We start from the raw sequence: 16,568 nt of genomic DNA, 5'->3' as shown, positions 1-16,568 counted from the left end.
GATCCTTCTTTCCTGTGTGAGCGACTGGAGAAGCAGAAGGGATTTATTATCATAATGGAGTAGGAAAGGTCAAGGCAAGCGTGATCATCTCCTCTCTGTAACCCATCGCTTTTGTTCCTCTCTGCGTGACACTAATGGGAGATGGGCTTCTAGAGCGGCCTGGAACGGGGCTGACGGAGTCAGGGTGGGAAACACAGGTACAGGCACAGGAGTCCCCGTTTGCCCAGACATCAGACGCACTCAACCTTTCGATGCTGAGCAGAGGCCTCTGAACACCCAAAAAGACCATCTTAACACTACCGTCGGGCCCGTTCTCACGCGTGACTGTCTATTCTTTTTTTAACAGTTGGTTGACGGTTTCTGAAGTCACACAAGTCTTAACAAACCAATTACCTGGTTTGCCAGATCTCTAGAAGTGGGAGACTGTTAGCAAGAGACACATCCTGACGGCTGTGAGAAAGGGCGCTGACAATAAAAAGGGACAGGAGAAATGTAAAGGGGGGGTGTATTCTCACAGAGGTTCCCCAAATGGTCATCCATCAGAATCACCTGAAAAGCTTTTCTGAAACTGTGTGTTTGAGTCCATTCAATACCTGTTGTTTCCGAAGCTCTGGTGCTAAGGGTGGATATTTGTATTTTCCCAAAAATCATCTCAGATGATTGAAGTGGATGTTGACCTCGGGTTAAGTAGGGAGCTGCAGACAGGCGCACACATCTGTACGGCTGCTGTGTGCTGTCGTGGGCCCATGGCAGGTGCACTGTGGCTGGTGCCTCTGCTGGCTGTGTCTGTGGATGTCCCCTGCATGCCTTTCATGCCACCAAGTCAGCTTCCTAGGCATAGCACACATCTGAGTGTACACTGACCCCGTGTTTCATTGTAGGGAGAAACTCGGCAATTAGAGGAGGCCCTTGTGCATGCAAGAAAGGAAGAAAAAGAAGCAGCGTCAGCCAGAAGGGCCCTGGAGAGTGAGCTGGAAGATGCTCAGGTAAACACTGAGGGCTGTTGTCTTTAATCCCCCACAGAGGAAGCTCGAGAAGCAAACTCGGAGGGACAGGTACAGATTGCCATTGGTCCTGTCCTTCCAGGCAGCTCCTTTCATAATGATAACCGTCCTGGACTTCAGACTATCTATCTAGACCAGTGGTTCTTAACTGGGGGACATTAGGCAATGTCTAGAGATGCTTGGTTGTCACAACTGGGGAGATGCTACTGGCATCTAGTGGGTGGAGACCAGGGATGCTGCTAAACATCCTGCAATGCACAGGACAGTCCCCATAGCAGTGAATTACCCAAATGTCAGTAGTGCCAAGGTTGAGAAATCCTGCTCTAGACGTTACAGAACCTGACAGCTTTCCAAAGATAAAATATGAATTGTGTGAGGAAGGCTGCCAGAATTGGTCCCCAAGGCAGTGTAGAGTCGGCTCTGTGGCAGAAGCCAATTTCCTTTCTCCTCTGGGCCAATAGACTCCTCAGAGTGCAGTCCTCCAAGATGGCTATTAAAAGGAGCAGGAGGAAGTCATTTCCTTGAAACTAGATAGCTATCTCTGTTCAAAATAGGTAGGTTCCTGGAAAATTAGGTTTTCCCATTTGAAGGTTAGAAAGCCTGAAGTACATTCTTTAAAAAAAAAGTCTGCACTGAGGTTCTAAATAGACTTTGCACAGTGACCTCAGTGTGATCCAGGTATGTCCTTCCTTCTACCTGCTCTGGGGTTTTAAAGAACCAGCAGCATCAAGCATCCCTCAGGCGAGCTTACGAGGAGGTAAAAGCCAGTGCTTCTGAGCAGTTGTCTTAGAGGCTGTTAAAGTTTTCCCTTCGGACTTGCTTGTCTGTAAGGATAGGTCGGGGAAGGGCACATGAAAAGTGTCAGGGGCTAGCTCAGGATTCGTATTTTAAAATGCCTAATTGCAGCTTTCCTTTCATATACAGCTTCAACTCCTTGGGGCTAGAGGAGGGGAACCTGCTTGTACTAGGGTTCACTCAGGTCAGCCACAACTCAGGAGCTCTCACCCCCAAATCTGCACCTTCTCTCTTGCTGTGTACAGAGACCTTGTTTTTGCATGCCGTAAAGCCCTGTCTTTTCCTTATTTTGGTGTCTGACTGTCCTTGCTTTGGATTTCTTTTTCTTTCTTTCTTTAAATCTAGGTCTTTGTTATTAACTCTTGTTTGGTTGATTTTGTGTGGATGGCAGTTTCACTGTGCTGCCGTTTAAGGCTTGTGATGGCTACAACCCAGCAGCCAAAGTGCAGGGTTTAAATCTCCGAGCTAGTTGGGCACAGAAAGAGAGGAAAAACATTTGTACTCTACAGGGGCAAAAGTGTGCGCCTTTGTGTCACGTCCACACCAGGCACTGGGTGCAGCTATTACAGGCTCTGTCTTTATCATCTTTTGGTCAAACCAGAAAGTTTCACACAGAAGGAAGTGGTTCACCAGCTGTGAATCTGCAACTCAAAGCTAATTCAGCGGAGACAACAGATGATGGCCTCAAGGTCTAAAGATCTTAATGTAATCCCCACCTGCCCCCACCTCTGGCTCACCATCCCTGCCTTGGAAATTATCCCTGACCTGTTACTTTTTGTTTAGGCCTGTTTTCCCAGTGGTGCTGAGATGGGGAAGATGTTTCGTGCAGCGCGTGGCTGTGCTAGCCACTGGCAACATAATCCAGCAAGAATTTTAAGAGGGTCCAACAGTCTCACCATCATTATCTCAATTATCTGGTCTCAAAAGCAGTGCTATGAGGGACTTCCCTGGCGGTCCAGTGGTTAAGACTTCGCCTTCCAGTGCAGGGGGTGTGGGTTTGATCCCCATTCAGGGAGCTAAGATCCCACATGCCTTGCAGTCAAAAAACCAAAACATAGAACAGAAGCAATGTTGTAACAAATTCAATAAAGACTTTAAAAATGGTCCACATCAAAAAATATCTTCAAACAAAAAACAAAACAAAAAAAGTAGTGCTATGAAAAGTGCACCATCACTCAAAAATACTTTGCTTTTTCTCAGTTTGGGAACCAGATAGTCATTCCTTTAGTTCGATAACTTTTCCTGCATGCTTCTCCCAAAGCTGGCAACCGAAAGGGAGCGTAACCCTTAGAGTAAGAGGAGAGAGTAGCAGTTTTTTACCCCCCACGTAAGCACTTTACATTTCAAAATCTTTGTGCCTTTAGCAATCTGTTGCATCTTCGTGGATGATAAATGTATTTCTTTACATAGTAGCTGAAGACCATGTGAACTTAGGTCTGATTTATTATGACTCAGTCAGACAGTGGCAGAGGTTCTTAAAGGGGATGCCATTCTTGGTTTGCTTCAGCCCTACCACTTGGTTGAGGATTGTGCCGCTGTGTAGATCTACTTGAACTGCATTCATGGCAAAGACATCTCTGATTCCCTTGAGAAATGGCTTCTGCAGATGGGGAAGCCATAGTTCTTTCCTTCAGGGAGGGATAATGATATATACTCTGTATGCCTGCACCTCCCACCCTAGTGGGCTTCTGTGTATTGAGACCAGAGAAGAAGAAACCCCCCATGCTTGTGACGGTCCACGGCTAATGTGTGGCACGGGCTCTGAGGAGACTGACTTCCTTCTGATCAAGCCTCTCATTCCTTTAAGCGCTTCGGCTCACCTGCCACTTGGTTATCGTTAATACGGACTAATCGGGACCTTGCTCAGCCATATAGTGAAAGGCTCTGCATCCACCGAGATAATGGTCCCCAAGCTCAAGGGCACTCAGTATGCGTCCACCAACCTTGTGTTTTGGATTCTCCGACCTGATAAATTTTCCTCAAATTTTTGTCCCAGTCTTAGTCAATAGGCTTGTCTGGCTGGTCTTGGAAATACAGTCACTGTAGCTATAGAGCATTTCACCCCTAACTCCTAAACGCAAAGTTGCCAAGTTGGCTGCTTTTCGTGTGAATTTGGGACATATTTTCTCAGCATGGACATATTGGAACATATTTCTTGAATCACTGAAGAGGCAGAGCATTGTTTAAACAGCATTTCTAAACTTTAGAGTATGTTAGAATTATCTGAGTAACTTTCAAATGCAAATGCGTGGGCTCCACTCTAAGAAAAATTGTGATTCCATCAAAACAGGCTAGATTTTGCATTTTATGTAAGCAGTCCACCACCCTTGCCCGGTGATTCTGATATAAGAAATCTTTAGATCACTTTTGGGGATAGGTGTTAATTCTCAACCACTGAGTTTTTATCATATGCCTAATAGTGAATCTGTACTGTGAGACATACTGAGATAGAAAATCTATTTCTTGCCTTTACAGATCTTACTACCCTGCAATAGAGGCAAGCATGCAAGAAATGTTTTAAAAATAATTTAGCAAAATTACTATTCTAGGCAAATGTGTATGTTGGGACAGGGGGTGTTGGCCAGGCCCCAGGCTCAGAGTGGGGGAGTCTGGGCTGTCTCCAGTGACACAGGAGAGCAGAGCCGGTGTCGGGGGCTGGTAGGGGAGCCCTCCCCGAGCCAAGGGTGAAACAAGTACGCTCACCACGTGGAGGTTGAATGGAGCCGAGGCTGGCTTGTCTGCTGGCCTGGGGCCCCTGGGATTGAGATCCAGAAGGAAGAAAAAGAGAGGCTGGGGGATCTGTAGGGGCAGGGGTTGAGCTGGATCCTAGCGGTTCTATGGGAAGGTGTTGATGTCCTTCTGTATTTGTTTTTGTTCAAGAATTGACATTTTGAGATACATGTTCCTGAGAGTTTTCTCCCACATGAAGGAACCAACCATACCTTGCTTACCTTACCCTGTGTGCTGCTTTTTGCCCCCAACACCACTAAGTCAACCACAGACACAAGTCCCCGGGGTTGACCCTCCCTCTGGTGTGTGTCCAGCTGGACCATGGTGGGACTCACTCCTGCTAATTGCCCCCCACTGAACTCCCGATTACCTTTCTTTTACCACCCTCTTTCCCCAACTGCTTTTGTTGACATTGGTTCCCTGCAGCAATCAACTTCAGCAGCCTGGCTGTGCTGGCTGTTTCTTTGAGTGCAGCCCTCCACAGGTGGCTTTTTGGCCCCAGGCCATGTGGCTGGCCAGCAGAGCTGTTCCAAAGCTTTGCAAACCAGGAGTGCCTGAAGTGCTTTGTGAGTGTTTTCAAAATGCCTGAGTTACTGCACGTGACAGCAGCTTGTAAACTGTTAAGCACTGTACAAATATAACCATTGTCCTTATACAGCCTCTGCAGGGACACAAGACTGAGGAGGTCCTAAGCAGTACTCATACTAACCCACATTCAGCCCTCAGTGCCTGATAACATTTTTCTTATGATCTAGCTCCTGTCTGGGTCATGCTCCCCCATTCTGAGCTGTGCCCCTTCATGATATCCTTATGCCAAAGGCCTTAACACTCAGCCGTTTAAAGAAGCCACTATAATCTTCCTAAGATATTTTAGGATTTTCTTTTTTTTCTTTTTAGAGTTGCATGATTTTTACGTAAAGGACATCAGTCTGTATAATGTTGTGAGATGAGAGCCTCAGAGGAACCCAGGGGAAACGTGGCACCCAAGATGGTACATTTTATAAGAAGTACTAGTATTTGGTGCTGATTCACTAAATAACCACTCGTTTGTACTTTTCCTGACTAGTGTTTCTTCCATTTAATACCTTCTGTCCATCAGGTTCATCAGCTTGTGGATTGCCAAATTCCTTTCCTTCTATGTGTGAGTCCAACCCATGGATTCTGTTGATTATAACTCCCCCTACCCAAGTGGACTCTTGGCCCATGGGATAATGTTCTTTTTTCTTATAGATTCATTTTTAGCTGTTTTAATTGTGAGAATCATCTGCATAGCAGAGAAAATGCTCGAACGTTAGGTGCAATGCTATATATCACAGGATGTCAATTGCCACATGGGTTTAAGTTTGTCTAATGTATAACTTTACCTCAGTTTTCAAGCATGAGTTCTGTCAGGTTTTTGGACACTCTCCTGAATCACCACCTGCAGCAGCCTTGGCCGTTTTCTGTATTTCTGTAATGCATCCTTTGTCTGCGCTTCATTCCTGCGTAGGTCTTTGGTTAAATCAACTTTGCATCTTGGTCCCTGACTTGCAGAGCCGACAGTGTCCTTGTGTCTCTGTGATGGCTTCATTTTGACCCTTTTCCTCATCACTGATGTAGCAGGTCTGATCGCTTCGTGGCGTGGCTGTGAAACTCCCTCTGCCACCTGTCTCTGTGGCTGACCTGGGAGGTAGGTGATAGCACTGTCCTTTCCCTGCCGTCTGCAGAGAAATCTGAGCCAGGCCACCCAGGAGCAGAAGCAGTTGTCTGAGAAGCTAAAGGACGAGGCCGAACAGAGGGAGCAGTTAAGGAGACTGAAGAACGAGATGGAGAACGAGCGATGGCACCTTGACAAGACCATTGAGAAACTGCAGAAGGAGGTGAGGGAGAGGCGGAGGGAGAGGGCGTGGGACCCAGCCCCCCCGTAAGGGCCCGATAGGGCTGAGGAGCCCTGCAGTATGTCTCAGCACAAATGTGTCAGGGATTTGCAGATCCCGGGAAGCAGCTCTTCGGCCTTGTTGATAATCCCAGTCACAGGGGAACTGGTTTAGAAAGTGCCCTCTGGATCCTGGGCCCAGCTCCTCTCAACAGCTGCCCGAAGAAGCCTGGCACCTCAGTGCAGACTCCACAGATGTTAGCTGAATCAGAACCTCTGCCTTTGTGCGTAATCTGTGCACTTGCACTTATCTTTCTTGTGCAAGAGTATGAAAGGCAGTTTTTGTTTTGTTTTTTTTTTTTACAATTTATTTATTATTTATTTATTTATTTATTTTTGGCTGTGTTGGGTCCTCGTTTCCGTGCGAGGGCTTTCTCTAGTTGCGGCGAGCATGGGCCACTCTTCATCGCGGTGCGCGGGCCTCTCACTGTTGCGGCCTCTCTTGTTGTGGAGCACAGGCTCCAGACGCGCAGCCTCAGTAGTTGTGGCTCACGGGCCTAGTTGCTCCGCGGCATGTGGGATCTTCCCAGACCAGGGCTCGAACCCGTGTCCCCTGCACCGGCAGGCAGACTCTCAACCACTGCGCCACCAGGGAAGCCCTGAAAGGCAGTTTTAAAGCCCAGTAGTTGCTGCTCCTCTCCTCACCTCTGCCCTAAAACACCCAGAAGGGAAAAGGCACAGAGCTGATGGAGCCATCCTGAGTATCTGCCATTTTTTTGACACCTACTGTGTGCCAGTCATTTACCAGCTATTTTGTATCTAACTAGAATTCTGTCTCTATGTATTGTTTTAATCTTGACAACAGCCCTGCAAGGTAAAGGTTATGGTTTCAGTATTTTTAACGAGTACACTGCAGAGGCCCAGAGAGCGTAGGTAATGCCCCAGCCATGTAGCTGGTAAGTGACAGAGCGAGGATGTGACCCAGGACCATGGATCTAGCTCCAGAGGATGTGCTTGTTCACACCTCCATGCTACTTCCAAGTTCGAGGAGACTAATCCTGGGCAGATCACGACCAGGTGCTTTGCAGTCTTCGGGGTGGGGTGCCACAGAAGGAAGCAGACGAGACGTGTTGAGCTGGGACGCAAACCTAGCTCCCTGGCCCCAGATGGAGCATCACAGGGTGGGCTCTCACCCGTGTCACTTTTTCCAGATGGCTGACATTGTTGAGGTGTCCCGCACATCAACGCTGGAGCTCCAGAACCAGCTGGATGAATACAAGGAGAAAAATCGCAGGGAACTTGCAGAAATGCAAAGGCAGTTGAAGGAGAAAACCCTAGAGGCAGAAAAGTCCCGTCTGACTGCCATGAAAATGCAGGATGAGGTAATGCCTGGCCAGAGCAGTTCCTGGTTTACCCGTGTTCAGAATATCCTTCAAGACTGCTTTGAAACTCTTCTAGGAGAGGCTTGGGGTAGATTCTTGAGACAATGTTTGTGCTTGATTCTCGGGATGGTTTCTTCGGGGCAGATGGCATTCTAAGACACAGAGGACCCAGGACCTCGGAGGTTAAATGGACACAACTTCAGTTTGACCATTTTCATGATTAATCCAAGATCTGCCTAAAAAGCTTAGCTGCCATTGGTAGAGCACCAGTAGTGTGCCCAGCTGTGTCTAAATGATTTATATGTATCATTGTTTTAATTTAATCTTAGAACAGGGATTATAATAACTAATTTTTTTTTTTTTTTTTTGGCCATTCGTATAAAATTATATATATAGACTTTCATTGCCATGGGAGTGGTGGGTAAGAGTTTCAGAACAACAATAATGGAGACACAGAAATCTTCAGGAATTTATGAGTACTGAAATTATTAAACCATATTCTTGGTTTTATATTTAAGAATAATAGAGCAAAGTAACCCAAATGTTAGCTCCCTTCAGTCCGGACTTCTGAAGAACTGTATAATAAAGGGAATGTTTTTGATTATTTTAATGGAAAGCTGAAGGCTCTAAAATGCAAGTACAGTGTAAGCTGATTTCTGCTCTGTCTCTTGCCAGCTGGATGACCTTGAGCAAGTTACCCCAATTTTCTGAGCATCTGTTTCTCCCTCTTTAAAAGTATACAAAATAATAATGATTTAATAATTAAATGAGGTAACATGTGAGACTATATGGCAGAGGGTCTATATATTCTGGACAGTGATATTAGTTTTTTGTGTTTTTTTTAATCCTAAAGCTTGCTTTTTTTCATAAGCAGTGCCAAGAGCACTAAGATTCCACAGGAAAACAAATTTTTCTTTAAAAAACAAACTTTTATTATCTTTGATGATCAAAGGAAGGTCGCCCATGAGTCAGCGCTGAAACTGTGTGAAAGAACAATGGATATTTATTACAGGCTTCTAGAATACTTCTGAAAGGACCCTGGTAACAGATCCCCTCTGGTTTAGGGTCTTAGGATACAGGACTCCTAGTAAGAACTGAAATTAGCATATCGACAGCACAGTTCTCTGGCACTGAAGCAGAATCATTTCTACAGCAATTGGGTGGGAGGATTCTGATATTTGCCAGAATGCAAACACACACGTGGTATGCTGTTTTGATTTCAGAAAATCAGTGTCACGGTGACCCCTGTAAAGTGCTTTCCCTTGGTTTTTGTATAATTATTACTCTGCTAGAATCTTCGGGTAGGAAGGAAACTTAGAGACCCTCTAGTTGACAAGGAAACTGAGATCCAGAGAGATTAGTTAAGGCCAGATAGAGACCAGTGTTGTTTGTAAAAGGGCAGTGATTCCAAAAAGGATTCCTTATGATGAAAACAGAGAGGGCACTTCCTAGATGTTCTCAGTGGTCTAGCCCTGTGAGACACTATTTCCATCTGCAGACACCTCATCAGTCTGGAAGGAAACTGCAGTCAGACGCCACCCTAAGTCAGGATGGTGAAGTCATGGAGTCGTTTAAAACAAAAATGAATTAATAAGCCAAGGTCACTTGGGATCCTTGAGAAACTCAAGCTCAACTCTGTTCACCACCCTCCACCACATTTTGGGTGAGCTGAGTTAAAGCTCTCAGTAAATAAAAAAGCTGCAAGGGTCCATCCACCCTAAGTGCTGTAGTACTGCCTCCTTTGCTTTGAGAGAAATAGGCATTTTACATATTTTTCCTTTGGCATAGAGCTAGAAAAGTTCTGATGAAGGTCATCGTTAGAGAATTAAGACTTAGAGTTCACTGTTCAATTTATTTTCTAAATCCCACTTAGCAAAGAGCAGCTTTAACTACTTAAAGGTAGCACTCGTAGGTTCAGAAGTTATTTACTTACTCATGATTCCAGACACTGTACTATTCTCTTGTGCATATCCTTATTGAATACTCTTGGTATGATAGAGCCCTTGCTAGATGTTAGGAGGGATCTACTGGGCGTTGGAAGGTAGGAATGTGCTGGGCATTGGGGAAGGAAGGGTGAGCTGTACCATTACCTGTCAGTCTTTCTGACTCTAAAACCCATGTTCTTTTGGGGGTATTATCTCATTTGAGTCTCATGACAGCTTTTTAAGGTAGGTTTTTTATTTATCCCAATATTGCAAATCAGGAAACTGAAGCACAGAGAATTTTTTTTGAAGACTTTTTTTTTTGGAGAGATTTTTTTTCATGCTCTGGAGTACCTCTGTATCCAAAGAATGTCTCGTCATCCTTTTTTCCATGGGATGATTTTCACTTTGTGCTTTCACTCAGTCACCACCAAAACCAGACTGGGGTCTTTATCTGGAGATGTCTTCCTTAAGACTGCTGTTTTCATAGAAATTTTAGGTGTTCCTATCAGCCTCCAGGAGAGGAACACAGTTCCTAGTCTTCCCTCTGGGCTTCCTAAAGTAGCCTAACCTATTGGGTCCCCAGAAAGAGTATCTTTGAGACTTTCCCAACTTTTCCGTGAAGATCACCCCCAAAGGCTGGTACTCTTTTAATGAAGTTTGCCACTTGCTATCATATACTCCCTGAAGGAAATTAACCCTTGGTGTATTCAATTCCTATGACTGTGCTTTCACCTGCTACCCTATACCACCTCCAGGAGGGAAGGAAGTTGAGAACAAAACAGACAGCCTCAGGCTTCACTGAATCAGTCCATAGATGTTTAAGGAGTACCTTCTGTGTGCTGAGTTGCCTAGTTCCCTTGGGGAGATTCCAGCAGAGTGGAAAACACAACCCCTTGTGAATCTAGCTGTCGGTTGCACTTTCTTCAAAGCTATTAGTTCAGTGCCACCTTGTGGAGGAACAAAACACTGTAAATTATGACAACTGATAACATATTCTTCTAGAGAGTAGTGGTTTTCACTTAATTTACATGTTTATATTAATAGATTTTGTGCCTGCAGGTTGCTTTGGGGTCATGATTTTAGCTTTTATCTTCCCCCAGCTTTAAACCTCTGTGGAGAGGAGCCTGATACAGGTGGGTGACAGATTACACTCTGGGAGGCGCTTACTTAGTTCAAGGGCTTTCAGGTATCTTCGGCCATGACCTACAGTAAGAAAGGCATCTTGCCTTGTAACCCAGTAATACATGCATCCATACAAGCATATGAATATCTAGTAGAAAAGTTTCACAAAACAATATTTGCTTGTACTACTCTGATACTTTTTTCTGTTATATTTGACGCTGGCCAATACCAGCGTCAAATTGAATTGAATTTATAACCCAATGGATTGCTCTCTGTAGCTGGAAAAGTGGCTTCTTTTTACAGAAGGGGCAACTGAGGCCCAGAAGAAGGTGGCCCTTGCTCACGGGCTTCTGAACCCCAGTGGAGTGGGGGCCGCCCGATCCTCTTCGGGGTCAGCCTGCACACTGACGAGATCTCTGTGCTCCTGCCGTGCCCAGATAAGCACCCCAGCCCCTCCTCATTCCAGACGCGTCTGTTGGAGGAAGAGTTACGGGACTACCAGAGGGCTCAGGAGGAAGCGCTCACGAAAAGGCAGCTTCTGGAGCAGACGCTCAAGGACCTGGAGTACGAGCTGGAGGCCAAGAGTCACCTCAAGGATGACCGAAGCCGACTCATCAAGCAGTTGGAGGTTGGTGGGCGGCGCGGGTGTGGGACTCGAGGGAGGCAGACTTTCCGCGCACGCCTCAGCCTTTGGGAAGTCTTTGGCTTTTTTTCTCTTGAACAGCAAGACAGTAAAGTCATTTCTTGATTTGAGGAAGAAGCTGGTAGTTTGTAGACTCATAAGACGTCAGAGCTGGAAGGAATGATGGAAATAATTTAGTTGTAGTGTCGTCATTTTCTTGAAGAGGAAGCAAAACAAGAGTCCAAAGGAAGTTAGGTGATTTTGCATAAGGGGACATAGATAGTTCTTTATCTGTTTGTTGCTTTGGGTGGTGCTTCCAACTACAAAGGAGACAAGGCTGCTGTGAATCTAGAGAAGGGCTAAGCCTTGCATCCAAACCATCCAACTCTTAGGGACACCGAGCACTCATTCGTTGCACCACATGCTCCACTTTTGTTGCCTGATTCTGGCCCGTTTTCCCTCACAGATGATCCAGCTCTGCCAAAGCTGGCAGTAAACCGGCTCAGGTCACTTTTGCACACACCGTGTATACATAGTCCAAGACAGTCTATCAGAAAGTGCTCGGTGGAGTCACCAGCTGGGGTGAGCTGTTCACAAGATGAAAACACAACACGTTAGAAAAACGTGAATCAAGTAATAGAATCCGAATATGAACAGCCTGTCAAGAAGGGCAGGAAGAACCTTAACATCAGTCCAGCTGGACTTACAAAAAAGAATGATCCTCAAGAACAAAACCAACCCCAAACCAGAAGCACCCACCCCTACCCCCACACACATCCCACGTCCCAGTGGAATTTAGAGAAAACATAAAAATCAGCCTCAGACCTACGGGAGAAGTTAACATTGTCAAGGTTTTGATAAAAGTCAGACAGCGCTCAAGGCCAGGGAGAGAGAGCTGGAATTTAAAATCAGTGGAATTCCTGATTCAGCTTCGCAAATCAATAGAAATAACTTTTAAAACCTCCACGAGGCTTAGTAGCAGTTTATATCTAGGGAGTGATGTTTCAACCATTAAAGATTTTATTAGATGGGCCCTTTTAGAGGCTTAGAATTACCTGGTTAGGGTGTCGTACCCCCCCACCCCACCCCCCCACCCCCGCAAGATTGCCATGTATTTTGCTGATGTCCTGGTTCTAATCTCATTAGGGGAGGTCATTTTAAGGCAAACTAAGGTCAACCCAGGTAACTAGGAAGTGATTATTCTAGGACCCAAACAATCTGGTTAAACACAAGCTAAGGCCTCGTCAGGCAGTGACGTGAGAACCTTTGGCGTAATGACCCTTGGCCTGACCCCCTGAAGTTTCCTGCTGGGTTCTGTACAGTACAGTACAGATTATAGGCAAGAAGAGAGCCCTGCGAAGAGGTGCTTTTAGGCAAACATTGGGTTGCCAGGTCATCTCCTTCTAGAATATTCTGACTAAAAAGAACATTTCCTTTTACTAACTCAAGGTGTAGAAGCCATGGCATAGCTAAGCTTCATTTGCCCCTGTGCAGTATTTGAGCTATTTCTCCATTAAAATGAACATATAAAATGAACAGCTCTCAAGACCCCATCCCTGTGAGGCACACCCGAGGGTGCTTCCTCCCTAAGCGGCGGCTGGCAGGACTGTCTTGCTGGGACTAATATCTTGCTTGTTCCTTTACTAGCACTTAACAGATGAATTCTCAGACTCAAGAGCTCTCTCAATAAAGGCCATTGTCTGTAAACTCAAACTCAGGTGGCTGTCGTATGTAAATGCGGTACTTGTGGATCTTTGGTGATTCTGAGTGACACTGGCCTTGGAGGGGTCAGGAACCACTGAACAAATAAGGGGGCCTTGGAGGGGTCAGGAACCGCTGAACAAATGAGGAGCTTTGGTGCAGGACCCAGCTGTTCTGAGTTGGTCTTTGGGACTCTGGACTCCTGGGAGAGAGCTTTCTGGGTTCTCTGTAGATTTCGCTCACAACAGGGAAGGCATTCACAGACATTTAGTCATTCACGAGTTCTGTTTTATTTTTGGTGCGTACGGAGGCTTGTCAGCCAACTTTGACAATCGCAGAGACAATATTTATGTACAGATGCTGCAGGCTTACATAGAAACTCGTAATGCTGATTGCTTTTAGTGTGTCTGGCTCATGGCTCTGACTTAATCCAGACATATGACACGTTGGCTGGTGGCAGGAGAAACACATGTACAAACCCCACAAGCCCCCAGTTCAAGGTGGGGTGGTTTGTGTACGAAGCCTCTTTTTTTTTTTTTTTGGTACACAAAGCTACTTTGAAGTACTTTTCTCTTAACACTCAGTGATGTTAAATTAGGAAGGCTAAGGAAGATAGAAATTACTATTCTTCTGTGAATATTCGGTTTAGCAGAATGGGCTGGCACTGTCTTTATGTTACTCTGATGGGGATTTGGGAGTGTGTGGTGCTAAGTATATGAGGTTCCCTAGAAGAAAAAGGCAGATGCAAATGGCTGTTCTAGACTCTATTCCTGGGAGGGTCTTGGAAACCCTGAGCAGGAGAGAGGAAGAACATTGTCCTGAGTTTAGAGTATTTAGAGGAGTGTGCCTTGGACGATATCTTGGTTTCCACATTGTTTTTTAACAGATACCTGTTAAGCTTAGGTAGATATTTGTAAAATTACTGATTCATAAGGGAAAAGAAGGCTTGAAGGAAACGCTAAAATATCCTCACTGCTTGTTAGGGTTTGGGGTAATATTTTTTTCTCCCTTTATGTAGCTTCTAGATGCACAATTATATTTTACATTATAAAAGCCATAAAACACAGTTTTAAAAAGATGTACTTTGGACAGTATGAGAAAAAGACACATCTTTCCTCCAAACTCTAATTCATGGTGTTCAGCTCTGATCTGCCCTTGGGGTTGTCCTTCCACGGGGCAGTCCTTGCTCCTAAAAACTTGGTCAGTGCAAGTTAAATAGGCTGTGTTTGTGACTTCTTTCTTAGGACAAGGTGTCTCAACTGGAGATGGAGCTGGAAGAAGAACGAAACAACTCGGATTTGCTGTCTGAGAGGATCTCTCGGAGCAGGGAACAGGTACTGTTCTATAGTTGAGTGATGAGTGGATTATCCTGCATGAAAAAGGAAATGTGAGAGGTTGAACCTGAGGATTCAGCTGGAGGAGGGAGGGGAAGTCCATGGCTTATGGAAAGGATGGAAGACGGGGTCAGTCACTAAGAGGGAGGTGTAATATATAACATGGAGCATATAGAGTGGAAGTTTCCAGAGTGGTTATGTATAACAATGTATTAGTCACAATAGGCAAAGTGCTTTTAGAGCTGAGGCTCTAAGAATCATTACTTTAACAAGCAATCATGAAATTTGGTAGCTACCACTGTATTAGTGCCATGGGAAGTAAATGATATGATGCAGCCTTCTCCTTTAAGAACTTTGCCAGCAAATTAGCAATACATACACCTGTGAGGCATCCATAGTACAGTAACGGTACCTTGCAAGTGAGTGCTTTTTGCAGTTTTCAAATGACAGGAGTTTCACTTACATTTGATTCTTATAGGAACACTGGGAGGCAGCCAGGGATAATTCACACTGTCCTCACATTGTACATAATGGAACTGATTTCCCAAACTACACTTGGGGTAATCCCAAGGTGTTTGGGTTTTGTTTCCATTTTTTAATTAAAAAAAAAAAAGTTCAGAGTGCCTAAGTCATATCCTGGAGATGGGGTGTCACATCACTAGAAAGTGGTAGCACCATTAGCTGGTTACCATGTCCCCATTGCATGCCCAAACCATTTGACAGATAAAAATGTGGAAATATTATGGGAGAAGGATTCAGAACATTCAGTGGTGGTTTTACAGAGAGTTTTTATTCACTAATCTGAGCCTTTTATTTACATGATACCTTTGGATACCTATAGAAACCTCTGATGGGATGTACTTTCAATGACAACTTATTTTTACGCCCAGCTCCTGAAAATGGTGGTAGTAAAACTGTACATTTAATAGACATTTAGAAAGCTCTTTACCTTTTGATTTGCTTTGGGCACTTTCTTAATTAAACAGTGCAAACAAAACCTAAAAGCCTTGGATGGTGCTGAGTATAATTTAGGAAATTATCTGTATGAAGGATTTAAATTAAAAGTCTGAAATACAAATTAATACAAAATTAATATAGAATCTTCCCACTTTCCTCTGGTCACCCTTCTCCTTATTCACATGTACCACCTTTCCCTCACCTTGGGATGACCAAGAACTGGAGGTTCCAGCGCTTAGGGACAATGCCATTCTAGGCTGGTAGCCCCTGTTCAAAGTTGAAGGTGAATCACTGGCTTCTTTTCCATCTGCCTTTGCTTCCCTATTGACAGCTTCTTTGCAAACAGGTAAGATACTGGTGCTCCTTTGCTCCTGAGAGTGAAGGAAATTCCAAGCGGAGGCTCCATCCACCCTCCCACTGAACTTGGGTTCTGCCTGCATATTTCAGTCCTATTTACTGTGCTAGTATCATTCCTCTGGAGGGGTGGCAGCCCACCTGACCTGAGCTGCAAAAGTTTAGAGAAAGACCTTCACGGAAACCTGAAGTTCGGGTGGAGAGCCCAACCTTGACATTTGAGACCTAATAGTTCTTAGTAAAGTCTGCATTTTCTCAGTTCTCCTGCTGGTATAGAAGCTGCTTTGTTACAAGTTCCTGCCGGCCTGGCTAAGGCGCCCCCTTACCACAGGGCTCTTCAGGATCTGCTAAGCGTTGGTGATGATGTGAGAAGTGGCCCTGAATTTGTTTTGCTAATGCTTCTTGCAACTTAGGCAAGGACGAGTGGTGGGGAAGTATGTCATCCTATCAATCAACAGGCAGTTAAAACAGCCTTCCAGACCCGAAGCAAAACACAGACAAACTGAACCAGAGATGGTTGCCTCCCTTGGGTCTGCTGATGGCCCAACACTAAGGAGGCCCGTCACTTAGGTCTGTTTGCTTTGGGCCTCTTCTCTCTTCTCTCAGCAGGATTTGTGGGTAATAGAACTGCTCTCTGCGATCTGGTCAAGGTTGAAAATATTTTCACTGAGCTGAGAACCTAAAGTAAGCCCAGGGAGGAAGTAGTAGAGGGGACGTACTTGTTCTCTGGGAAAGAATCCCTTGTCCAGCCTCCTGCACCGACCCCATGTAGCTCCAGGAAGTCTCC

The 16,568-nt window shown here is 45.1% G+C and overlaps 1 protein-coding gene across 2 annotated transcripts in view; it reads left to right on the top strand.

The window, feature by feature from the left end:
- CGNL1 (cingulin like 1) overlaps window positions 1–16,568 on the top strand; it is a 151,996-nt gene that overhangs the window by 118,949 nt on the left and 16,479 nt on the right. For both annotated transcript variants that reach the window (XM_061180284.1, XM_061180285.1), the window contains 5 exons: window positions 882–986; window positions 6,236–6,388; window positions 7,596–7,766; window positions 11,280–11,441; window positions 14,381–14,470. In XM_061180284.1, coding sequence (XP_061036267.1) covers window positions 882–986; window positions 6,236–6,388; window positions 7,596–7,766; window positions 11,280–11,441; window positions 14,381–14,470 — 681 coding nt within the window. The remainder of the gene's footprint in view (window positions 1–881; window positions 987–6,235; window positions 6,389–7,595; window positions 7,767–11,279; window positions 11,442–14,380; window positions 14,471–16,568) is intronic.

Source organism: Eubalaena glacialis, chromosome 2 (genome assembly GCF_028564815.1).
Source record: "Eubalaena glacialis isolate mEubGla1 chromosome 2, mEubGla1.1.hap2.+ XY, whole genome shotgun sequence".
NCBI lineage: Eukaryota > Metazoa > Chordata > Mammalia > Artiodactyla > Balaenidae > Eubalaena > Eubalaena glacialis.
Note: the sequence above shows the minus strand (reverse complement) of the source record. Positions and strands in the feature narration are given on the sequence as shown.